The 23,816-nt window shown below is 57.4% G+C and overlaps 2 protein-coding genes across 2 annotated transcripts; both read right to left on the minus strand.

Moving 5' to 3' along the window:
* Positions 1-1,059: 1,059 nt before the first annotated feature.
* Positions 1,060-3,750, minus strand: RABAC1 (Rab acceptor 1). The gene is made up of 5 exons (XM_081119954.1): positions 3,564-3,750; positions 3,065-3,277; positions 2,638-2,735; positions 1,365-1,466; positions 1,060-1,281 (listed from the first exon to the last, which is right to left on the minus strand). Exons 1-5 carry the CDS (start codon positions 3,617-3,619, stop codon positions 1,193-1,195), a joined length of 558 nt encoding a protein of 185 aa, XP_080976080.1. The 5' UTR covers positions 3,620-3,750; the 3' UTR covers positions 1,060-1,192.
* Positions 3,751-6,471: 2,721 nt separating this feature from the next.
* On the minus strand, positions 6,472-23,501 carry ATP1A3 (ATPase Na+/K+ transporting subunit alpha 3). Its single transcript, XM_081117564.1, has 23 exons — positions 23,305-23,501; positions 19,379-19,468; positions 19,234-19,293; positions 18,953-19,156; positions 17,800-17,913; positions 17,552-17,686; positions 16,765-16,882; positions 16,358-16,626; positions 14,906-15,104; positions 14,719-14,828; positions 14,504-14,638; positions 13,298-13,490; positions 12,806-12,981; positions 12,577-12,713; positions 12,132-12,282; positions 11,886-12,054; positions 9,878-10,032; positions 9,676-9,799; positions 8,733-8,878; positions 8,085-8,215; positions 7,603-7,704; positions 7,151-7,242; positions 6,472-6,848 (listed from the first exon to the last, which is right to left on the minus strand). Exons 1-23 carry the CDS (start codon positions 23,308-23,310, stop codon positions 6,820-6,822), a joined length of 3,045 nt encoding a protein of 1,014 aa, XP_080973690.1. The 5' UTR covers positions 23,311-23,501; the 3' UTR covers positions 6,472-6,819.
* Between the last annotated feature and the right edge of the window lie 315 nt (positions 23,502-23,816).

The raw sequence follows: 23,816 nt of genomic DNA on the forward strand, positions 1-23,816 counted from the left end.
AAAGTAAATTAAAAAGGAGAAAACAACTTAAACCAGTATATCTAACACATTATTCTTCCAACACATAACCAATATAAAAAGTTATTGAGACATCTTATACCCTTGTCCACAGGACAGTCTTCACATTGCAATGAGAAGCAATTTGTGTCCCTTTCACCTCACTCAGAGTAAAACTGGAGCCCACACTGAAGCCTGCAAGTCTCCCACTTTTCCCAGCTCATCTACTCTGGCCACACCGGCCTCCTCACCATTCCTCAAACCTCCAGAAACACACTGCGCCCACACTGCTCCCTCTGCCCAGAACATTCTTCCTCCCAAGGGCTTGCAGGTGCTCCCTGACTCAATGTCAGCCCAGCGAGGCCTTCTTTAAACTGTAACTCATCTCCAGAACTTTCTCTATGCAGTTAACATAGCAGGCCTGAGAGGTGTCCCGAGGCCTGCCTGTGTAGTTGGCCTTGGCTGGCATCTGGGGACTTGCATTTCAGGACAGTTCCCACCATGCCCTGGTAAGAGTGGCTCGCATAGCTAAACTGTTTGTGCGAATGGTTTTGTTCATTTGAACTCCCCGTCTTCCTGAGAGTCTAGAATTCTGGTCCCTGTTGGACAGAGGGTACTTATGTGGCCAGCCCCCAACAGAAAGCCGGGGTACTGAGACCCTAAGGAGCTTCTCTGGCAGGCAGTTCACACGTGTTGTCACAATTCACAGCTGGAAGAAGCAAGCACGTCCTGTGTGACTTCCCTGGGAGGACTCTGGGACACTTGTGCCTGGTTTCCTCTTGACTTCGCCCCATGTGCCTTTATCCTTTGCTGACTTAGCTTTGTATCATTTGACAATAAATCGCAGCTGTGAGTCCAGCTGTGCATCGAGTCCTCCTAGCATGGTCTCCCTTCCCAATTCTTTTCTCTTCCTTGCACTTACCACCATTGGCGATGCTCTCATATTCTAATTATTTATCTTATTGTCTTCCCCCCACCGCAGGCCCCCCCTCTGCCTCGGTCTCCGTAGTATCCCAGCATCAGCCCATACAGACCCACAAAAGATCCTGGGAGAGTATGATATGTGCTGAATGATGACTACAACAGCTTTATTTCCAAAGCTGGTTCCCTGGGCTTATGATGGGAAGGGGGCCTTTGGCTGGAGAGTCATGCAGGACAGGGATGGGGCAGCTGGCTCTGGAGGCTGGCAGACACCTCACACTGGCTCCATCTGTAGCTCATCCCTGTCCATGGCCTCGATCTGGTGGAAGGCGGCATGGGAGCCAATGACCACGAGGGTGGCTCCTGCAGGAAAATGGACAGTCGAGGGCCTTGCTCCCTCACCTGGCCCCCACCACCCACCCCGACTACCCAGACCCTGTACTCACCCAGAACCCAGAAGACAGCAGAGCCTGCACCAGCCAACCAGAAGAAGGGGAAGGAGACAGCACCAGCCATGGCATACTGATGGGCGGGGCTCACCTCTCGGCCTGGGGGGCAGGTGGCATTGGGGCAGCTGTTCAGAAATGCGTGCCCTCTCCCAGGGTAACCCTGGATGCCCCCAACAGTCTGGTGTCACAAGCTCTGGGAGCCTCAGGATCACCCAAACTCCTCACGCTAGGCCCTCCAGTCTAGGCCCCACCCATTTCTCCAGTATCCTCACTGTCTGCCAGAATACAGCACACCTTCCTCGGCCCCTCCCCCTGCCTTTAACCCACTTCCTCTAGGAAGCTCCCAGCTCCCCCCACTCCCCCAGACTAGGTCTCTCCTGTTCCAACCTGCTCTCCTGTAGACTAGGAGTCTCAAACTGGTGGCCCAAGGGCTAAGTCTGACCTGCAAATATGTTTTTTGAGTCTGCACAATGTTCCCCAAGAATTTTACTTAAGGCTGACAGAGAAACCAAATGATTTCATGGAACAGTACAGATTTCTGGTCTCCTGTGGCAGAGTGGAAGAACAGGTGTGCAGGCCCCTGGGGCGGCAGCGGCTGAAACCAGGTTGTGGCTGTGCTCCAGGCACTCCCTCCACGCCCTGTGCTTGCCCACCATGCCTCTCCACCAGGCCACCTTTGTCATGTGCATAACTTGCAGGCCCTTGAAAGACTACCTACTTATCTGATCCCAACTCCTCCCTGTCCCCACTCCAAACCTTGAGCATCCCCTGGGTGGGGACTTAGGGGCCTCTTTCTTCCCAATAGTGCTTGGTGTCAGTCTGGGACCACATGAGCCACAGGGCCTCAGCTTCCCTCTCTGGGAAGTCCCAAGTCCCAAGAACCTTCTGATCCCACCCCAGGAAACAGGACAGGGATGGGGACAGATCCAAGGCAGAGTAAGATCGCCACCTGGTGTCCCGTGTGGGTATCTGCAGCTGATGCTTTCCCCAAAGAGGTTAGGGAGGAGGGTAAGGGGAGGAGTAGGTTTAATGGACAGGAACTAAGTAGAGAGTGGGTTCCCGGGTATTTCATTCTAGGTTTGGGGAACAGAAATGTGGGCAGCTGAGACTAGGTGGGAACATCTGGTGAGTCTGAGATTTTAAGGGATAAGGTTTGGGGGATCTGGTGTATATCTAGACATGGGTAGACTTGGGTTTGGGGTCTAAGGCTTTTGTCCAAAAGACCAAGATTTGAGGGTTCAGGGATCCATCTGCACAGGGGGTTTCTCACCAAAGAGCACAAGCTTGGACTGCAATGTGCGCAGATAGAGGATGTAACAGGAGCCAAAGAAGACAGCCAGGGCCACCAGCAGCATGGGAGACGTCACCCTGGAGGAGGGCAGGGAGGCACAGGTCAGGTAGCCCGGGCTGGCCCAGCTAGGGGGACCCTGACCTTCTACACAGGCAGATGGCAGGCTATGTCCTTGAGGCTAGCCAAGTTCAGGTCCCATTTGGTCACACTGGCGAGGCTGACTGGGAAGTAGGGACCAGACCTTGGGTGAAAGACGGGCAGAGCTATCCCATGGGGGCGGGGCCTGGCCGGTGAGGGGAGGGGCTGGCTGCTGAGGGCAGGGCCCACAGGCAAGACTTGGGGGCGGGGCCTGGTCGGTGGGGCGGGGCCTGGTCGGTGGGGCGGGGGCGGGCGGAGAGGCACTCACACACAGTAGACGATGAGGCCCAGGAACACGAACACGTAGTTGCTTTGGTAGTACTCCACGTTTCGTACGAGGCGCTGGCACAGCTCGCCCAGGTTGCGGGGTCGCGAGAAACACCGCTGGTCCACGAAGGTGCCCCAGGGCCGGATGGTTGCGCGGTGCCGCTCCAGCCACTCACGGCCCACTCCGGAGGGGATCAGTTTCGGCAGCAGAGTGCTGGTGGGGGAGGCCAGGTCAGGGGTAGACGGCGATGGAGGCCGGACCCCCAGCCACAGGACGCTGAGGGGGGCCAGACTCCGGGGTTCTGGGGGGTAAGGGTGCAAGACTCCTGGATCCTAGGGGAAGAGGGGGCTGAGAGCCCAGACTCCAGAATCCTCGAAGAGGCCAGGGGCCTAAACTCTGGTGTCTGGGGGCCTGGGTTCCTGGGGCCGGAGGGAGGAGGGCCGGAGGGCCAGCACTCCCGATCGGGGTGGGGGTGGGGGGCTACAGCAGGTCTACTCACGCGGCACTCAGCCCTTCCGCCTCGGCATCCTTCTGCTGGTCCTTTTCGGCTGCCATGTCTGCGTCGTGAGGAGCAGAACCGCTACAACTATCCCTGGGTCCTGCAGACCCCGCCAGCCCCTCCGGAGCGGGGCCCCACCCAGCCGAGCCTACGTGGCGCTGTTCCGGAGCCCCTGGGGACCCGAGTTCTGCCGCTGAGCATTGTGGGAGTTGTAGTTTCTATTATGGCGGGGAGCGTGGACGCCATGATGGTTGTCTGGCTCGCAAAACATCTTGGGAAATGTAGTCGGGTAAAGGGACGACGAGCGCCTCTGGGCATTGTGGGAGTTGAAGTTCTAGGAGCCGGGAGTGCGGCGCCGGGAAGGTTTTCACGAGTCGCCGCTAAGGGGGCTCCAAAGGCAGAAGCAGGTGTTAGGTACTCTCTCCCGTTGCGGGTACGGTGGGGACAGTGTAGAGCTGCCGTTCTGACTCTAGGGGGCATACGAAACACCTGGAGGCTTCATGGGAACACTGATTCAGCACATCTGGGGTGGGACCCATTCATCTGCATTTTAACAAGTTCCTAGGTGACGCTGATGTTCCTGGTGCACAGACTACGTTTTGAATAGAGGGACTGTAGAGAATTCACGGAAATCTTATTCCTTCCTCAAGAGGCAGAGGCTGGTGAGGGGCCATGGCTGCTGGAAGGGGTATCTGAGGTGCGGAGCAAATCTCCCCCCAACCCTTGGGCTCCCAGGGATGAACGGATTAGAACTGGGAACCTAGAGATACCCTGCCCCCCGCGCCCCCCCCCGTGAATAGGAAAGAAAGAAGGGTTGAGAATTTTTAAGAGGAATTTGTAAACAAAAGAACTGGGATTTTGGAGTCAGAGGTGAAAATCCAGGCTGCATTGACCCCGTCAGCTTCCCGAACCTCAGTGTCTTCATCTGGACAGTGGGGCTCCTGATAGTACCACTCAGTGGGGTTATGATAATTCATTTACACGGTCCATGTAAAGTGCTTGAGTCCTGGTACTTTGTAACTGCTCAATAAATGGTAGTGGATGTTATTGCTGCTCTAGTATGAATGTCATGATTATTTCTAGAGTTAAGCCTTCTCAGACTTAACTGTAACGCATTAAGGGCTGCTGGCCCCTTGCATGTCCCAAAGTGTGGCTGGCGTGTGAGACCGGGGCCTTTCTTTTCCCTAGTTCCCACAGCGGTGTTTCTCTGTCTTTGCCCCACCCCCTCTGGGTGAGCTGTGGGGAAATGATGGCCATTCTACAGGGGTGCACAGATCAGCCCCGGCACCTATGGGGAAGTGGCAGGAAGCCTGGACTGAGGGCTGGGAGGGGCTGAAGGGGAATTCCCACGTGGGATTCCCCAACTCTTGTCTTTCAAGGTCCACGTCCCTTTTGGGTTTGGGCTTTGAGGTGGCAAAGAGCCAGTCAGCCAGGGAGCAAGACAAACTTCACGATTGACTTGGCACGAGGCAGGAGGATCTGGGGAGGCAGGAAGCGACTGCACCCTAAGAGGCCTCTATCCATGCGCTCACCCAGGAGGAGCTGGGAGGAGGGTGTTGGAGGGCACTCCCAGGAGGTGGGGGACACTCCCCTGCCAAAGGGGCTAGTGGAGCAATAGGCAGGGAGGCCCCCAGAGGGGGGTCTTAAACTGAAGCTGAATGAGCCACACTTTGAAGATCAGATGGGCTGTTTCTATTTACCAGCCCCAGGCTTTTAGCAGAATCCTGTTCAGATTTCCCACTTGGCTTCAGGAAATCAAAGGAGGACACTGAGTGCACATGTAGCCCAGAGTGTTAAGGGGGGAGCAGCACCTGAGTTCAAAGTGATGGGAGCAGCAGGGGTCACCAGTAAAAGAGCCCCCAAGAGGAAGATAAGTATTGGGGAGCTGAGAGTTGGAGGCTGAGGTCCAGCAGCTGCCTCCTCCCATGGCCAAACTTGGGAAATTTGGGGTTGACTCTTGTTATGAGAGCTGTTGGATTTCCTTATAGGAACTCAATGAAAGTGATTTTACTCCATAACCCACCAGTACTTGTTCTGAGCAGCGGGCACAATGGGCAAAGGCCTGGAGATGTTGGGCAGCATGGGCCATGGATGGTGGGGCCCCGAGGCAAGGACATTGTTGGAGAGGCCCTCTGAGCCACACCAGCCAGGGCAGATGTAATTTTTTAAATTGTTGAGCTGTGCCTTTAAGATCTGTGCACTTCACTGTATGAAAGTTTATCTCAATAAAAGGAGAGAGAGCCCTGGCCAGTGTGGCTTGGTTGGAGTGTCGTCTTGTACACCAAAAGGTGGCAGGTTCAATCCCTGGTTGGGGTGCCTGCCGGAGGCAACCAATTGATGTTTCTCTCTTACATCAATGTTTCTCTCTTTCTCTCTCCCTTCCTCTCTCTAGAATCAATCTAAAAAGAGAGAGAATAGCACAGTGACTTAGAGCTTGGACAGCCTCTACAAATCTCAGATTTGTCACCTCTCAGCTGTGTGACCTTGAACAAGTCACATTCCCTCTCCCTGCCTCATACCTGTGAAGATTAAATATGTTTATACACATAGAGTTTAGAAGAGGGCAGAGCACAGAGTGGATGCTCAGTGAATCACTGCCATCACCATCATCATGATTGTCACTGTCACCACCTCCCTGGGTCCTACTCTAATAGAGGATCCCGAGTCTGATTCTCTTCCTCTCCCCCAGTCTGATCCCATAATCCCATCGCCTGGTGAATTCAAGCTGCTTTCATTCTAACTTTAGTTCCTCTAAAACCCATGACTCGATGACCCTGAGATTCCGCGGCTCCCAAGCTGGTGTCTGTCCACAGTCTTGGCTTTGTGAGCCCCCGGCCACGTGGGCCAGCACTGGGGACACCCTCCCGCCCACACCTCCCGTCCAGAAAGCAAGCACGACACACTGATTCTCTCCCCACTGATATATTTGATAATTGTCCAGAACCAGAGATGGCATCAGCCGGGGTGGGGGGACGTTGAGAGGGAGTAAAAAAGAACCCAGGGAGGGGGCTGGGAAGTAGGGGTGAGGAGAGGGAGAGAGCCAGAGACACAGAAAAGAGAGGGGAGAGGCGGGGGCAGGGGTGGGGTGGGGAGAGAAGCCAGCCAGAGGGGTGGGGGGAGAGAGAAGGGGTGGGGCCAAGGTGGGGGCCATGGGGAGACAGGGCCCCTCCCCAGAGAATACAAAATGGGGGGGATTGGAGGGGGCTGCCCTGGGCTTGGGGGCAGGGAAGAGATGGGCGAGGCGTTGGGGCTGAGGTCAGTAGTAGGTTTCCTTCTCCACCCAACCTGGAGAGGAAAGAAAGAGAGACAGGCATGGAAAGAAGCACAAAGACGGAGCGACAGTGTGCGACACAGAAGGAAACCAGAAAGGTGAGAGACACACGTGGAAAGACAGCGAGGAGGCCCAGGGAGACAGGGAGAGAAGAGGTGGGAAGGGGCAGAGAGACGACACAGAAGGGAAGCGGGGAGACGGAGTGAGGTTAGCATCAGACAAGTGGCCGGGGTGCCGCCCCGCCCCACCCCCACTGGGCCTGCCCGTCCCCCCAGGCTCCTCTGTGCCCCGTCCCTCTGCCCCGCTGGCCCCTCACCCCCGGGGTTCCTGCGCAGGATGAGTTTGCGAATTTCGTCATAGACGAAGATGAGGAAGCTGTAGGGGAAGGCACAGAACCACCAGCTGGGCCTGCGGAGACGGGACAACAGGAGGCGTCAGTGTGGGGCCTGCGTGGGGACAGCCGGCAGTCCCAGAAGACAGGAGGGGCCATGCTGAGGGGGGTTCTCCTTTGATCCATCCTGCCCACAAGCAAGGGGTGCCTTGGCCATGGCTGCGGACTGAGGTCTTGAGAGCACCCACTGTGAGGATGTCCCACAGGGGACGGGGGAGATTTGGTGGCATCAAAACAGGGACTGCAGTGGGGGACACAAAGAAGGGCGTTTCAAGAGACACTGGGAGAGGTGGGGCCTGTGAGGATGCCCACTGGGAAGATTCCTGGTGGGATCCTGAAGGTGGTGGGGGGTCCTGGGAGAGGGGAGGGGCACTCACTTGAGAGGGTACATGCGGAGGGCCACGTCCATGCCAGGGCAGTAGGAAAGGAAGGCAGCAAGGGCCGTCTCCTCAAACAAGCCGAAGATCAGGATCTTGTTCCTGGAGGCACAGGCAGGGCTGGACCCAGGCAGCCCTCACCCCCCCACGAGACAGAGGCATAGCCAAGGCAGACGGAGAGACAGACACAGAGACACAGGGAGACAGAGACTAAAAGAGAGAGGCAAAGACAGACCCAGGCAGGCGACGACAATGAAAGATAAAGGCAGGATAGAAACAGTGACAAGTGCACAGGCAGGCAGGCAGGGGTGTGACGAGGTCAAGCAGACCGGAGAGGGACCAGTGAGACACACACACACACACACACACACACACACACACACACACACACACACGGTCACTGGAGACAAAATCGACTCAGAGGCAAAAACGGATAAAGGGAAGGGCCCGAGGGGACAGTGGACCGCCAGCCCGGCCCTCACTTCATGCCCTGCTGGAAGACCGAGTTCCTGCGGGTCTTGCAGATGATCAGGTCGGCCCACTGCACCACGACGATGCTCACGAAGAAGGCCGTGTGGCACGTGAACTCCACCACCTTCCGCTGCTCGTAGGTCTGCAAGAGCCAGGACCAGAGCGCTGGACGCAGCCAGTGTGGCCGCCCCAGGCTCCCTGTCTGCGCCGCGGGCAGAGCAGGGACTCTGTCCCAAGGAGGTCCCCCAGGACCGCAGAACTGTCTCCCGTCTTAGGCTCATAGTCCCCTGGGAAGTCAGGGATGTACCAGGAAGGGGAGGTCAATGGAGACCTCAGTCATCAATTGGGGACCGGGGAACACCTCTCACATGGAGGGAAGTGAGAGGAGGTCAAGGACCCCACAGGCCTCCTGAGGGGATGGAGGCCAGTGAACTTTGAAGGGACAGAGATGGGGGAAAAGGCAGTGGGGGCGTCTTGCCTAACAGGGCAGAGAGTGTGGCCGGGGGACACCAGGCCCAGGACAGGCTGGGCCTAGAGCACCGGGAGGCCCTGAGTGCCCAGCGAGGTCTTCACGTGGACCTGGGGCAGAAGGGCCATCGTAGGAAGCAGGACAGCTTGCCTGGGGGATGCGGCCATGCTGTGGGCCCAGCCCCACTCACCCACTGCTGCCCGTAACTGTCCTCGAGGTCATTGACGGTGCGGTCATCCCAGTTCAGCCGGATGCCCACCAGGTTGCCGGGCAAGAAACCATTTTCTGCCAGGATCACGAAGTAAGAGAAAAAGCCGCCAAGAGCCTGGATCATTCCTGGGAGGGGAGAGGGAGATGAGTGGCAGCTCTGGCTGGGGCTGAAAGCCAGCCCACTGCGCCTCTGGGGCCCCTTGTGACCCCACCCGGAGGAAGGTGGGCCACCTCAGTCCTGCTTGAACATCAGCAGGCGCTGGGCTCCCAGAGGGCACTCTGGTGGGGAGCGCCTGAGATGGGTCGTCTGGGACAGAAGCCTCAGGGAGAGGGCTCTCTCCAGATGGATAACCTGCTGGTTCCCTCCCACCTGACCCAGGCCACCTGAACATCAGGAAATCCCTGAGGACCCTTGGGCTTGAGTCTTATGGGCCCCTGTATGCAAGAACGACCTCCCCAGGCTTCTGATCACCGCCATGAAGCCTCTGCTTACTGGGACACTCCCAGTGACGGGGAGCTCAGCACCTCTAAGGCTCAGCTCACATCACCTGCAGCAGCAGGCTGGGGGGGCAGAGAGAAATGCGAAGGGGTTTGCTCCAGCCCTGACAGAGCTCACAGGCTGGTCTTATCCTTCCCATCATGGAGATGGGGGAGCAGCCTGAGGCCAACTCTAATCTGCTCCTTGGTGTCCCATGTGCTCCCAGGTTGCACTGCCCCCTACCCTGGCCTGTCCTCCACCTGTGCCAGCCCCACCATGGTGACCATCACCCATCTCTAAGCCTCTCCTTCCAAACCTCCAGCATCAAGTCCTACTCATATTCCACTTGCTCAGCACAAGGTTTCTGGGTGCCCACAGTGAGCCAGGCACTGCTCTAGGTCCTGGGCATCTAGCTGTAGTTGAGGCAGGGTCCCCAGATCCTTACCAATCTGCCCGTAGGCCATGCTGATGAGCCTCTCATTAACCAGCTTATCAGTGCGTGGATTCCTGGGCTGTCTCTTCATGATGTCACTCTCGGCAGCCTCATATGCCAATGAGATGGCAGGGACCTGGGCAGAAGAGGCCAGGTGAGCAGGGCAGTGAGGGGCCTTACCCTCCCAGGGCCCTGGGTGTGGCTGGGGGCTCACCATGTCGGTGCCCAGGTCGATGCAGAGGATGGTAATGGTGCCCAGAGGCAGCGGGATGTTGGCCATGATGAACAGTAGGAAGGGTGTGATCTCAGGGATGTTGCTGGTCAGGGTGTAGGCGATGGACTTCTTCAGGTTGTCAAAGATCAGGCGGCCTGTGGCAGGGACAGGTTCAGACCTCAGGTGCCCACACATGGCACCCTATTCCCTCTGTCCCCTCTCTGCCCAGTTCCCGCGTCCTTTCTAATCCATCCCTTCACCCGCCCACCTGTCCACACAAACATCCAACCATGTCGTCCCTGGCCAACCGTTCTTGAAATACCACCACTTTGGAAGACTGTTTGGCAGTTTCTATTACAGTTAAACATCTCCTTCCTTATTGACCCAGTAATCCTGCTCCTAGGTTTATACCCAAGAGAAATCAGTACTTATGCCCACCAAAAAGCAAGTGCAAATGCTCATCACAGCATTAGTCACAAGAGCAAAAACCAGAACTGAACCCGGTGCCCATCAATAGGAGTGGGTAAGTAAACTGGTCCATCCATACCGTGGAATACCACTCAGCGGGGAAAACGACAGGCTGTGTCACCCACCTCCATGGCTGAATCTCACAGATGTCACACAGTGAAAAAAGCCAGATACAAAAGTGTCCATAGTGCACGATTCCATTTAGATGAGATTTGAAAGTGATCTATGGTGCCAAGAGTCAAGACAGCTATTATTTCTGGGAGGGGGGATACAGACTGGAGGGGACCTGGAGAAACCCTAACGGGGCTGGAAATGCTCTCCTAGTCAGAGTCTGGTGGCTGCATGGATGTGGACGTGCGTAAGAGTCATCGAGCTGCTCACCTTACCGTACGTGTCACAGCCCAATAAAAATTCTATCAGTACAGCGTGTAGAAAGCACAGAGAAACTAAAGACAACTTCAGCCAGCCCCTCCCTCTACCTTCTCTCCTGTGCTAAGAGACATGAGCAACAAGGCATGTCGTGAAGAAGGAACAGGAAGGCAGGCTACATGTAGGTATGGATGGTTTGATCACCTTTGTGTGAAGATAAGATGCTTACGTGTTCACACCTGCTGTTCCCTTTCCCTCTAATGCACGCACTGCTCTCCACAAACTAATGGTACCTCATCTTAAAATATTTATGGATGAAACGGTGACTGAAACGTGCTTCAACGTGATCTAGAGTGTGTGGTGGGGGAGGGGAGTGGGAACAAGATCTGCACGAGCTGTGACTGTCAGCTGGGCGATGGTGGCAGCGGGGTCCACTATGCTGTTCACCCTGCTTTGGGGTATACCTGGAACTTCCCTTCCTGGAAGTTAAACTGGTTTTGTCAGTCTAGAGAGGCCTTCCTTGTCCACCCTCTCTAGGTAGGAAGGACCTCCATTATTGTCACAGCACCCTGCTTGCTTTCTTAGCTCTTGTTGCAACTTGCAATTATGTATTTATTTGTGAACTTAAGGCTGTCCCTCCCAGCTCCTTGAGCTCTGCTCACAGCTGTATGTCCAGCACCCTGTGTGATGCACAAGGTAGGATCCCAGTAGATGTCTGGAAGGCGTGAACACGCATTTGTGTATTGCATATGCATAGATGCCTGGGTGGGGAGGTAACAGTGTTAACCATGGTGTCCTCTGGGAGGTAGGAGACAAGGGAAAGGGCATTTAATTTGTCACTTTAGGCTTGGCTTTCCTTTTTGAATTCTCTCTTGTGCATTATTTTCCACACTGGGGACATTTCAGATGGGGAGAGGGAAACTGGAAGAGAGAGACCACGGCACCAACAGTGACCACTTCTGGATGGTGAGGTTACAGGTGATTCCAACTTTCTTCTTCATGTTTTTCTACATTTTATATAATTATCACATTACTTTGGTGATCAGAATAAATGTGAACAGGCCCCAGCCCTGGCCCGCGTGGCTCAGTTGACTGAGCGTCGTACTATGCACTGAAAGGTCACTGGTTTGAGGGCCCGATCCCTGGTCTCCAGGGCTACCTGGCCACTCACCCTCCTCCACGCCGGTGACAATGGAGGCAAAGTTGTCGTCCAGGAGAATCATGTCGGCTGCCTGCTTGGAGACATCAGAGCCGGCGATGCCCATGGCTACCCCGATGTCGGCCTTCTTCAGAGCGGGGGAGTCATTCACGCCGTCCCCAGTCACTGCCACGATTGCCCCCTGCAGGAAGAGGGGGTGAGGAGGCCACCCCGAGGCCTGGCCAGGCCCCTCGGGTGCGGAACCCCGCCGCAGCCCACCTGTCTCTGACAGCCCTCCACGATGATGAGCTTCTGCTGGGGCGACGTGCGGGCGAAGACGATCTCGGTGTGGTTCTGCAGGATCTCGTCGATCTGCTCGGAGGTGAAGTCCTTGAGGTCGGTGCCGTGGATCACACAGGCCTTGGCGTCCCTGGGAAGAGCCGAGAGTGGTCAGGACGTGTGCAGCGACTGATGGACAGGGAGCCAGGCAGACTAGACCCGCGGACAGGAGAGGCAGAGGACGGACCATGCTCTGAGGCTGAGGCTCAGGGAGGCTGCACGGCTTGGTCAAGGTCACACAGCCCGTGAGTGCAAAGCTGGGATGTGGAGACACAGCAGCCTGCCGGTCCTCGTGCGTGGAGGGGGAACAGAACCAGGCGCTGAGTCAGCAGGAAGGGGGACCGGCAGCCGTCTAGGGGAGAGGGCTGAGCTGGGCGCCGCTCACCGGGGGTTGACCTGGCTGACCGGAATGTTGAGCCGGGCAGCAATGTCCTCCACTGTCTCGTTGCCCTCGGAGATGATGCCCACGCCCTTGGCAATGGCCTTTGCTGTGATGGGGTGATCGCCTGTGACCATGATGACCTGTGGGCATTGTTTGGGGATGGTCCAGCCTCTGCACTGGCCCTTGGGGCACTGGCCCTGCACCACCACCCCCCAGCGGTCCCAGGCCACACCTTGATGCCTGCGCTGCGGCACTTGCCCACTGCGTCGGGGACGGCTGCCCGGGGCGGGTCAATCATGGACATGAGGCCCACAAAGCAGAGGTTGTCTGTGGTGAAGTTCACGTCGTCGCAGTCAAAGGCAAAGCCCTTGGGGAACTGCTCCTCAGGCAGGTAGTAATGGCAGAAACCTGTGGCAGACCAGCGGGGCATGAGGGCTCCAGCCTCGGGCCTCCGGGCCTCCTGCCCCACAGCTCCTGGCCTTCCAGTCCCAGCAGTCATCTCCCAGCTGGCTGGACGCTCAGCCAACATTCATTTCCTAAAGATACCATCCCATCTCCATTCATTCATATTCATTCATTCATTCATTCATTCATTCATTCATTCATTCATTCGTGTGCATTGTGGGAGGCCCTATTCTGAGCCAGCTCTGGGCAGCATCACCCCCTCCTTGCCCCCGGAGTTGTCCCTGCCCCTGCCCAGCTCAGCCCCACCCGTGGTGCGCACCCAGCACACGCTCGCCCAGGCCACCAAGCTCAAGGTAGGCGTTCTGGAAGGCTTCCTTCATCTCCTCGTCCAGCGGCTGCTCCTTGCCCTGCAGCAGGATGGTGGAGCAGCGGTCCAGGATGCGCTCAGGGGCGCCCTTCATCACCAGCAGGTACCGGTTGTCGTTGGGGTCCTCGGTCTCATGGATGGAGAGCTGTGGACAGGGCAGAGGGTGGGTGTGCCTGAATCTCACAGGGACCTGGAAGCTGCCCACGCAGGCTGGCAGAGGGCCCCAGCCCTGTCCAGAGCCATGGGCGCCATGCAGCTTCCCCAGAGGGCGCTGTCTAAATCTCGACCTGAGAGATCGTCTGTTTCTCAGACTCTTGCAGAGATCTCTGCTCACCTCTGCCTGTTTCTGTCTCTCTGTACCACAGAATTTCTGCCCCTCTGTGTATTTCACAGAAAAGTCGGCTGCCAATAAGACATGGGCCTCTCTCCCTGCCTTTTGCTCCCCCGACCCCTTCTTATCCCACATCTGATCCATCACCAAATCTGGTCGGCTCACCTCTGAAATACACCTAGACTCTGATCTCTTCTCACCTCCCACATCCAGGGACCCTGTCTGGCCACCACCATCTCTCACGTGGAACATCTCAGCAGCCTCCACACCGAACCCCCATTTGGCCTTCCCTGCCCCATAGCATTTCCCCCGACAGCAGCCAAGAGGGTCCTTTAAACAATGTGAGTTAATGGAAAATGGTGCAGCCACTTTGGAAACCAGTCTGGCAGCTCCCAGAAGTTTAAATGCAGAGTTACCATATGGCCCAGCGATCTCTGGGTATACCCGCAAGAGACACGCAAACTACACGCGCACAAAAACTTGTAACATGGCCTTCGCAGCAGCGTTATTCATGGTAGCCAACAGGAGCACACAAACTGCGGTCCACACATACAACGGAAGGTTATTCGGCCATAAGAAGGAATGAAGCACTGATCCACGCTACAGCATGGAGGAACCTTGAAAACACACTGAGTGAAGGAAGCCAGACACAAAAGGCCATAGGATCTCTTTTATGTGAAAAGTTCAGAACAGGCAAACCCAAGGGACAGAAAGTGGATGAGTGGCTGCCTAGGGCTTGCGGAAAGCAGGGCAGTGGGGTAGAGGTGACCACTAAGGCTTCATAGGGAAAGTGAGGTCCAGGCCGGTCTTGCGAGAGCCCCGCGTACCTGGTATTTGTTGGTGGAGTTAAAGGGGATCTCGGCGACTTTCTTGTTCCGTTCCCGCATCAGCTTCACAGACCCGGAGGACAACTCGATGCACTTCAGCAGGGCCGATTCGGAGGCATCGCCGGCCACATCCCTCTGGGGAGAGAAGGCTATCAGGGCAGAGCAGCGGGGATGGGCACCGGCAAGGCCAAGGCCAGGCGAGCGGCCAGACCCACCTTGAGCACAGGGATGTTGTCCTGACCACCCTTGAAGACGGCCCGATTGCAGAGTCCGGCGATGTGGGACAGGGCCACCCAGGTGTGCGAGCTCTTGTCGAACGAGGTTCCTGGAGAAGGCATGTGTCACAGCTGGGGACATCTTGGGGCCAGGCCCCCTTGGTCCCCTCCTAGGCCCCACCCTCACCTGACTGGTCCTCAGTGGTGTCGGCCTCATGGATCTGGTTGTCGAACCACATGTGGGCAACTGTCATGCGGTTCTGGGTGAGGGTCCCTGTCTTGTCCGAGCAGATGGTGGATGTGGAACCCAGGGTCTCTACAGCCTCCAGGTTTTTCACAAGGCAGTTCTTCCGGGCCATGCGCTTGGCTGTCAGTGTCAGACACACCTTTGGGCACACAAGGACAGGCAAGTCACAGGCAGAGCCAGGTGGCAGGATTGGCCCAGCAACATGAATGCCAACAGCCCATTGCTCAGCCCAGGGAGAATATAAATAGATTGTGAAATAAAGATGAAATACTATACAGCAGTGAAAAAGAACAAGCTACTGCTGCAGGGAACTGCATGGATGAAGTTCAGAAACATGATGTCCAGCCTTGGCCAGTGTGGCTCAATTGTTGGGTGTCTTCCTGTGCACCGAAATGTCATCGATTCGATTCCCGCTCAGGGCACATGCCCAGATTGTGGGTTTGATCCCCAGTAGGGGGTGTGCAGGAGGCAGCCAATCAATGTTTTTCTCTCATATCAATGTTGTTGTTTTTTCTCTCTCTCTCTCCCTGTGCCTTCCTCTCTAAAAATCAATAAAAAAAGAAAAAAACACCCCACCATGATGTCAGCAAAAAAGAGCCAGTAACAAGAGTTCCCACTGAATTATTCCAACTGATATGAAGCAGAAAAAAACTATGCTTCAGCAGGGCCCATGTGGGGGTTACCCTGGGGGTGGGGGTAGAGGCTGGGTGAGGTCTTGAAGGGGCTTCTGGGGAACTTGAGGCTGGTGCAGCCGATGTGCGTGTGTTTCATTTGCCCAGACTCTCAGGCTGTCCATTCACGTGTGCGATGCTGTGTATGTGTATTATATGTTTATGTCAATGAACAGCCTTTGACCCAGAGTAGCTTCGAATATGCTAAAATGGAAAACGTTGTTGATATATGAAGTCAAAGATCAAGGGGAAGACTAGTATGCCTAGGACGGTCCCTTCTACGTGCGTGAAAGCTTACTAACACGCTGCAACGTGCCCACACCTGCGGGGAGGAGAGCAGAGAGCAGATCCCGCCACGGGGCTGCCGGCTGGGCGGAGGGAAGGGGGCCATTGTTTTATTTTTAAACTACTTTAATGTATTCTTTAGATTTTCCACCACTACTGTACACTTCTAAAATCTGTAAGTTAACTTTAAAAAGTGATGGGATTGTTAGCCCTTTATGCCTTGAGTGTTTCTCAAGATTTTTGTTTGTTTTGTTAATGAGGATCTCGGAGTCCCAGGACCCTCCCCATTTAAGATTTAGGAGGCTCGGCCCCTAATCCCAAATTACCCTGATCAACAACATTGAAATCCAAGCCCCAGGCCCTCCTCCCTCAGACCCAGGGGTCTGGACCCCCAGCCCTCCCTCCCCCAGACCCACTGTAGAGGTCCGGGCCTTACAGTGACAGTGGCCAGCAGGCCCTCTGGGACATTGGCCACGATGATGCCGATGAGGAAGATGACAGCCTCCAGCCAGCTGTATCCGAGAATGAGGGAGAGCACGAAGAAGGAGACCCCCAGGAAGACGGCCACGCCCGTGATGAGCTGGATGAAGTGCTCAATCTCGATGGCGATGGGCGTCTTGCCCACCTCCAGCCCTGAAGCCAGGGTGGCAATGCGGCCCATGACAGTACGGTCCCCTGTGGCCACCACCACCCCTCGAGCCGTGCCTGTGGGGCCAGAGAGGATTAAGCTGAGGTGGGGGAGGGGGCGCTCAGTGAGGTTCAGAAGGACCTGAGCCCCTGATGTACATGCCCATCTGGACCAGCCCTGCCCCAGCCTGGTGCCCCCACCACACCCTGCCTCACCTTCCACGCAGTTGGTGGAAAAGAAGGTAATGTTCCGAGTCTCCAAGGGGTTGTCATGTGTGCAGTCGGGAGAGCGGGTCTGGGGTTCTGATTCGCCGGTCAGGGAGGAGTTGTCCACCTGGGGGTGGGTGCGGAGGAGAGAGGGCTTAGCCCCAGGCCTGGGATCAGGGGCTGTTTGTCCAGAGGAGGCTGGGGCTGAAGTCTGCGTCCCTTGAGGTCACAGCTAGAAGCCTGGGTGCTTGGGTGGGTGAGTGGTGTTTGAAAGGCCAGAGGTTGGGCTCCTGTAGATGGGGAGGGTACAGGGCTTCCTGCTAAGGTCTAAGGCACCTATGGGTCTGAGGAGTGGAGACAGGAGCCTGGACTCCTGGGTCTGAGGGAGGAGGGGCTGGGAGCCTGGACTCCTGGGTCTGACGGAAGAGGGGCTGGGAGCCTGGACTCCTGGGTCTGAGGGAGGAGAGGCTGGGGGCCTGGACTCCTGGGTCTAAGGGAGGAGGAAACCAGGGGCCTGGACTCCTGGGTCTGAGGGAGGAGAGGCTGGGGGCCTGGACTCCTGGGTCTGAGGGAGGAGAGGCTGGGGGCCTGGACTCCTGGGTCTAAGGGAGGAGGAAACCGGGGGCCTGGACTCCTGGGTCTGAGGGAGGAGGAAACCAGGGGCCTGGACTCCTGGGTCTGAGGTGTGGGGACCAGGAGCATGGACAGCTGGGTCTGAGGGAGGAAGGAGCTGGGGTCCCGGACTCTTGGGCCCACTCTAGGAAGGGCAGAGCTGGGCCCCAGGCCCCAGGCCCACCTTGCAGCCGTGCGCTGAGATAATCCGAAGGTCTGCTGGGACTCGGTCCCCGCCCTTGATCTCCACCAGGTCCCCGACCACCACTTCCTCAGCATTCACCTGCATCTTCTCACCTTCCCGGATCACCAGGGCTTGCTGGGGTGGGATGGAAAAGAGTCACCTCCTGGACTCTCTCTGCCTGGAGTCACTTGGCAGAGTCCCCACCCACCTGTCCACCCCCACCTGGCCCTTTCCTGGGCTCCCCTCACCTGGGGAACCATGTTCTTGAAGGATTCCATGATCTTGGAGCTCTTGGCCTCCTGGTAGTAGGAGAAGCAGCCGGTGATGATGACCACGGCTGCCAGCACGATGCCCAGGTACAGCTGCAGGGAGAGGCAGGGTCACGGCTGCCCAGACACTCCCAGCCCCACCCGGGTTGTGGAATCTGGGAAGGGAGCTGTGTGTCAGTGGGGGTCTGTAATTGTGTGTCTGACCCCAGGGCTGTGTCCATTTGAAGGTCTGTGTGTCTGAGTCTCTCGTCTGTGAGACTGTCTGCTTCTTTGTGTTTGAGTCCCTCTTTCTGAGTATGGATGTGTTTGGGTGTCTGGGTCTGTCCATCTCTCTGTTTTGTGCATCTATCTGTCTGTCTTTCTGTCTGTGTTAGAGAATCTGGGAGTGTACTATTGCCTGTCCATGTGTCTGTCTGTGTGTTGGCTGTCTGCGTGTCTGGCTTTAAATTTACTGGACTGTTTGTGTTTGAGTCTATGTGGGAATCTCTGTCTGTCTTCCTGTTTAGGTTTTAATTTATGGGAATACTGTCTGTCTGTGCTTGATCCTCATATTTGTCCGCTTGCAGTTCTGTGTGTGTTTGAATTTCTGTGTCTGTCTTTGAGTTCCATCAGTCTGTCTCTCTGTACCTGTGTGTCTGAACTAGGTGGCCATGTGACTGGATCCAAGTGTGACTGCATTGACTCTGCATATGTGTATATGTGTGTGTGTGTGCAGGCAGGAATCTATATGTAATCACTGTTTATGGGCATGTTGTCTGTTGAGACTGTCCTTGTGTGTGTCCGCTGTGTTGGTGGATGGGTCCTGACAGATCCGTAGGGGTGTGTGCCTGGGTCTCTGCATGAGTACACTCTCTCTTTGGGTATCTTTCAGGCCATGACCACCTGGTAGTGTATGTCCCCAAGGCCGTTGAGATGACACAGTCTTGGGATGGAGATCTAGCTATGTGTCCTGCTGTGTGACCTTGGGTAAGTTACTTGGCTTGTCTGAGCCTCGGTTTCCCTTGTACCTTCTCCAGTTCTTTCATGGGATGATTGTGAAAGTTAGGTGAGAAAAAGGAGGGGAGTGGGCTTCGAAAAGTCTAAAGGGACAGGGAGAAGTGGCCTTGGGCAGGGCAGGATGGAGGACACTCACATTGTCCCCAGAGGGATCGTCCTCGGTGCCCGCCTGGATGCCGTAGGCCAGGAAGCAGAGGATGGCCCCGATCCACAGCAGGATAGAGAAGCCCCCGAAGAGCTGGCGGCAGAACTTGACCCACTCCGGGGTGGTGGGCGGCGGCGTGAGCGCATTAGGCCCGTCCCGGGCCAGGATCTCCTGGGCTTTGCTGTGGGTCAGACCCTGGGGGCACAGGACTCACACAGAACCCTCCCTGAGCAGGCCTGGCCCCGGCCCCCGCCCCCCGGCCCGCGCCGCACCTGCACGCAGTCCGTGTTGTACTTCCGACAGACCTCCTCCACTGACATCTTGTGCTCGGTCTGAGGAACGGGGGGGCAGGCATGTGAGTGTGGTGCCTGGGAGGGGGGGGGAAGGTGCTCTGGATGCTGGGGGGGGGGTCCTTACCATTGCCACCTCCTTCTTCAGGTCATCCAAGTCCCGGCGCTCCTTGGCGGCCTTGCTCTTCTTAGGCGAACTCTTGTCATCTTTCTTGTCCTGCGAGGTGGCGACACGATAGCTGTCAGAGTCACCAGACTGCGGGCGAGAAGGGATTACAGGGGGACACCGGCCCTCCGAGCCCACTCTCACCCTGCCCTGTGTCTCTGGGCAGGGGGCTGGCTCAGGGGTCTCAGCCTGTGTTTCTGGGGGGGTCCTCTCTGGCTCTGGGTGTTTCCCACACCCGTGAGCCTCGTCTCTGCCGATTGGCCTCACCGGCTCTGGCTCCATGTGCTGCTGGGTGTCTGTCCCTGAGGGTCTCCATCTGGGTCAGTCTGCGCTTCTCTCTCTCTCTCTGTTTCTGTGCCCATATCTGTGGGTCACTCCCTTCTGTCTCTGCATCTTGTTATCTTTGTGTGTCTCCCTCTGTCTCTTTCTTCCTCTCCCTGGGCTTGTCCAACCTTCCAAGTGTCTGTCTCTTACTATGTCTGTCTGTTTCTCGATCTGCCTGGGTCTCTGTTTGTGTCTGTCTTGTTCTGTTTTGTCTCTCTGTCTCTTTCTATCTCTTCATCTCTCCATCTCTGTATCTCTGTGGCTACTTTTATCTCTGGTCTCTCTCCCTCATCACTTAATGTTGTCTGTCCTTCTCTCTGTGTCTCTGAGTCTCTCTGCACGTGTCTCTCTATGACTTTTGTTTCCCTCTCTGGATATTTATGTCTCTCTGTCTCTCATGCAATGTCTCCATCTTTTGAACTATCTCTGCTGAGTCCAGCTGAGTCTATCTCTCTGGGTTCCTATCTCTCTCCAAGTTGATGTGTTAGGATCGCAGACTCTCTGAGTCAGTATTTTCTGTCTCTGCGTCTTTCTCCATCCTTACCTCTGCCTCTCTCTGTCTTGTGTCTCTGCATCTTTCAAACTATCTCTTTTCTGTGATGCTCGGTGTCTCTCCCTGTCTCTCACCATCTCACTCTGCCATATTTCCCTCTATCTCTGTGTCTATCTCTGCGTCCATCTCGCCATCCCTGTCCCTCCAGCTCCTGCTCTCCTATATGTTTCTCTCCCTGTCATCTCCACCTGTCTCTTTTCCTGGGCCTTACTCCCCAGCCCTATGGATGTCTCGGTCTCTGTCTCTCAGAAGATCCAGCAGATCTTAGGAGACAGTTAGTCCTGAAGGCTTTGATTAACAAGCTGTGGGCCCTGACCTCTCTCCTGTGGGCTGGTGGGCGCCATGGACAGGTTGGAACAGGGGGTGGTCACAGTCAGGTCTCTGGAGGACAGAGTGGGAGCTGGCTGGGATTTAGGGTGCAGAAGCCCTGGTCCTGGCTTGACTGGATGCGGTGTGTAGGGGAGTGAAGTTCCAGTCTGGTGGCCTAGGCAGATGGGGAAGGCAGTGTCCTGGGATGGTGATGGGAGGGGGTGGGGAGAGACTGGGTGCTGGTAGAGGGTTGCTGACAGATCCTATGGGCCCATGGCCAAGGCAGGATCCCAGGCTCAGCGAGGCTCAGCGATAATCTCCTCGTGACCTTGTAGAGGGCTGAGCTGCCTGCTATCTGCCCCCAGACCCGAAGCTGAGCTGGGGGGCTACTGGGAGGGGCTGCAGCCTGGAGCCTCTAAGGGAGTGCAGGGGGCAGGAGGGAGGCTTGGCCCTGGGCCAGCCCTGCAGCAGCACTGCGTCTGACATGAAGCACAGAGGTTTGGGGGACAGTGAGGACACTGCTCCATCCCATCCCAGGGGTCTCTGCCTCTTCAGAGAAGTAGACCCGTGGATGGAGAGATGCGGAGATATAAGCTCATGGGGTCAAGGTAGAGATGGGAAGGGGGTGGCAGGAAAGAGAGATGGGGGCCTGGCAGGAGTGGGGAAGAAAACCAGCTGCTCACCCCTGAAGCCTTAGGGGAGGCTGGTAGCTGATGCTTGGGTCCCTATGAGGCCTAGGAGTGGGACCTGGACTCCTGGTCAGAGGGAAGAGGGGCTGCGGGCCTGAATTCCTGGGCCTGAGGGAGAAGGGGCTGCGGGCCTGGACTCCTAGGTCTGAGGGAGGAGGGGCTGGGGGCCTGGACTTCTGGATCTGAAGGAGGAGGGGCTGGGGATCTGGACTCCTGTCCTGAAGGAGGAGGGGCTAGGACACTTTGGCTCTTGCTTGCCCTTGCCATAACCGGAATCCCTTCTATCTGTTGGTGGTGGTGGTGGGGGGGGGATAGCCAAGGCTTTCCCAGTGAAGGCAGGAAGCCCAGGTAGGTGCACTGCAGGGTGAGAGCACCTTTGAGAGTGGGGGGCACGCCTGCCTCGCTGCAGCCCACCTGTGTGGCTCCTTGCCATTTCCTGTGCTGTCTGCCTCCCCCTGATGCCCTTAGCTCACATGGCCTCTGTGCCTTGGCCAGCCTGCCCCTCCTCCCCTCAGGGTGTCTGGGGCATCATCTCTGAGCATCTCTCCCTCAACCTCCCCTATTGCCCTCTGCCTTCTCTTCCCATCACCCAGGCTGACTTGGGTTGTGTCTGGATAGCAAATGTCTGTCCCTGGGTTGCCTCAGTTTCTCTTTGTCTTTCTCATGTCTCTCTGCCCGTGTCTCTTTCTTTGTCTCTTTCTCCCTGTCTCTTGTAGAGCATCTCTGTGTCTCTGCATTTCTCTCCATCTTTCCATGTCTCTGTCTCTGCTTCCTGTGTCTAAAGCACCTCACTTCTCTTCTTGTCCCCACTTTTTTCCCTAAGTACCCCCAACCCCCTCTCCCTGCAGTTCCTTCTCTGAGGCCTTTAGCCTCAGTCCTCTCCTCCATCTGCCCATGGCGTCCCCTCCCCCATCCCACTTACCTGGAAGCATCACTGACTCCCACCTCCCCCTTCCTCTCTCCTAGTCCTCTGTCCACCCATTTCTTCTCCCCATCCCCCCTCACCCACCCCAATCCACAGATCTGAACCCCCATCCCCCACCTCCATCCCTGGGCCCGGCAGCCTTCATCCGCCATCTTCCTCCCATCCCTCATACTCCGTTTCCATTGGCCTCTCTCACCCGGACCCTCTGTCCTCACCCCACCCAGCCCAGCCCACCCGCCTCTCCCACTCCTGCCCCCGTGGCCCCGCCCCAGACACGCGGGGAGGAATCCAGGGCTGCGCGGGGTCAGGTGGTCAGCCAGGATAGGAGGCGGCATCTGCTGGAGAGACTCGCAGACAGACAAGGACACACAGACACTGAGGCAAGGGCATAGCCAGGCATGCACGATACCCCCCCCCCCCCACCGCGCATTTGCAAACGTTCGCCCTCACTCAGCCTCCCCTCGCTGGTCCCGCTCCACCCAGCCCCCAATGCCTGCCCTCCCAGATGAGGGGCTGGCCCCAGCCGCAGCCCCAGGCCGCGCTGCACCGCACTGCAGAGCCCCCCCACTCAGGCCTGGAAGGAGAAAGAGAGGTCATCTGGTCCCCACCCGGCCAGGGAAGCGGAGGGGCCTGGACACCCCCAGACACAAACGCCAGCTCGCAGACACACCCAGACACGGCTGCAGACGGCAGGACAGCACCCGCGCTACACAACCGCAGGGAGACGGCGCTCCCAGGGCCCGGCGGAGCCCGGCGCCCGCGCGCGCACGCGGCCGAGCATCCCACAGCAGCAGGCGGGCGCGGATGCGGCGGCCGGCCCCTGCCCCGCGGACCCCGCGCACAAAGACACGCCGAAGTGCCACACAGACGCCCGAGCACACACTCAGCCAGACACACAACAAGCGGGGCCGTCTCCGCGGGCTCACGGGGTCCACAGACCAGGTCGCGGGGCGCAAGGGTCCCGGAGCCCCCACCCCCGCAGACACCCAGTGTCACTGGACCCGCTATGTCACACACACACACACACACACACACACACACACGCGCGCGCGCGCGCGCGCGCATCCCTGGCCGGCAGAGCACCTACCCCCATCTTGGCGGCTTCGGGGGTCAGGGGCCCGCGGGCGGGAAGGGGGCCGGAGCAGGGGCCTCGGGGTGGGCTCAGGCGCGGGCTCGGGCTGGGGGGGCCTCTGCAGCGCCCGCGCCGTCCGCGCGTCCGTCAGCCGTCAGCCCGACTGCACAGGGTCTGCGGCGGCCGCCGCCTCCGCTGTCTCATATGCCCGCGCCCGCGGGGAGGACCGGCGCCGGCCAATCAGGGGCTCAGGCGCCCTGACGGACGGACGGGGCCCCGCCCCCGGTACTGCAGCTGTCCTCCCCGCCCCCAGTCTCTGCCAGGGGAGGACGCTGCAGGAGGGGGGATCCCGGAGATCCCCGCAATGAAGAACCTGGAGACCCTTACAATGTGGAGGGCGCCTCCGAGGAGGGGGCGCTGAGGGAGGGAAAGCCCTGGAATTCCCCTCACTTTGGGGGGGTGCCAGGCAGGAGAGGGGTGCGCTCTAGGAGGTGGACACCGGGTGGGGGAAAGCCCGGTAAACCACC

Source organism: Miniopterus schreibersii (genome assembly GCF_964146895.1).
Source record: "Miniopterus schreibersii genome assembly, chromosome: 18".
In the NCBI taxonomy this organism is placed as follows: domain Eukaryota; kingdom Metazoa; phylum Chordata; class Mammalia; order Chiroptera; family Miniopteridae; genus Miniopterus; species Miniopterus schreibersii.

What these genes read in the sequence shown, in the direction of transcription:
- RABAC1 (XM_081119954.1), bottom strand. Translation starts at nt 3,619, where the DNA reads ATGGCAGCCGAAAAGGACCAGCAGAAGGATGCCGAGGCGGAAGGGCTG. An exon ending in GGCCTCATCGTCTACTGTGT is followed by an intron (nt 2,736 to 3,064) that starts GTGAGTGCCTCT and finishes GCCCTCCTCCAG; the next exon opens with GGTGACGTCTCCCATGCTGC. An exon ending in TGCTGTCTTCTGGGTTCTGG is followed by an intron (nt 1,282 to 1,364) that starts GTGAGTACAGGG and finishes ATTTTCCTGCAG; the next exon opens with GAGCCACCCTCGTGGTCATT.
- ATP1A3 (XM_081117564.1), bottom strand. An exon ending in ACTCCACCAACAAATACCAG is followed by an intron (nt 13,491 to 14,503) that starts GTACGCGGGGCT and finishes CCCTGTCCACAG; the next exon opens with CTCTCCATCCATGAGACCGA. An exon ending in CTCCGCATGTACCCTCTCAA is followed by an intron (nt 7,243 to 7,602) that starts GTGAGTGCCCCT and finishes CCGTCTCCGCAG; the next exon opens with GCCCAGCTGGTGGTTCTGTG.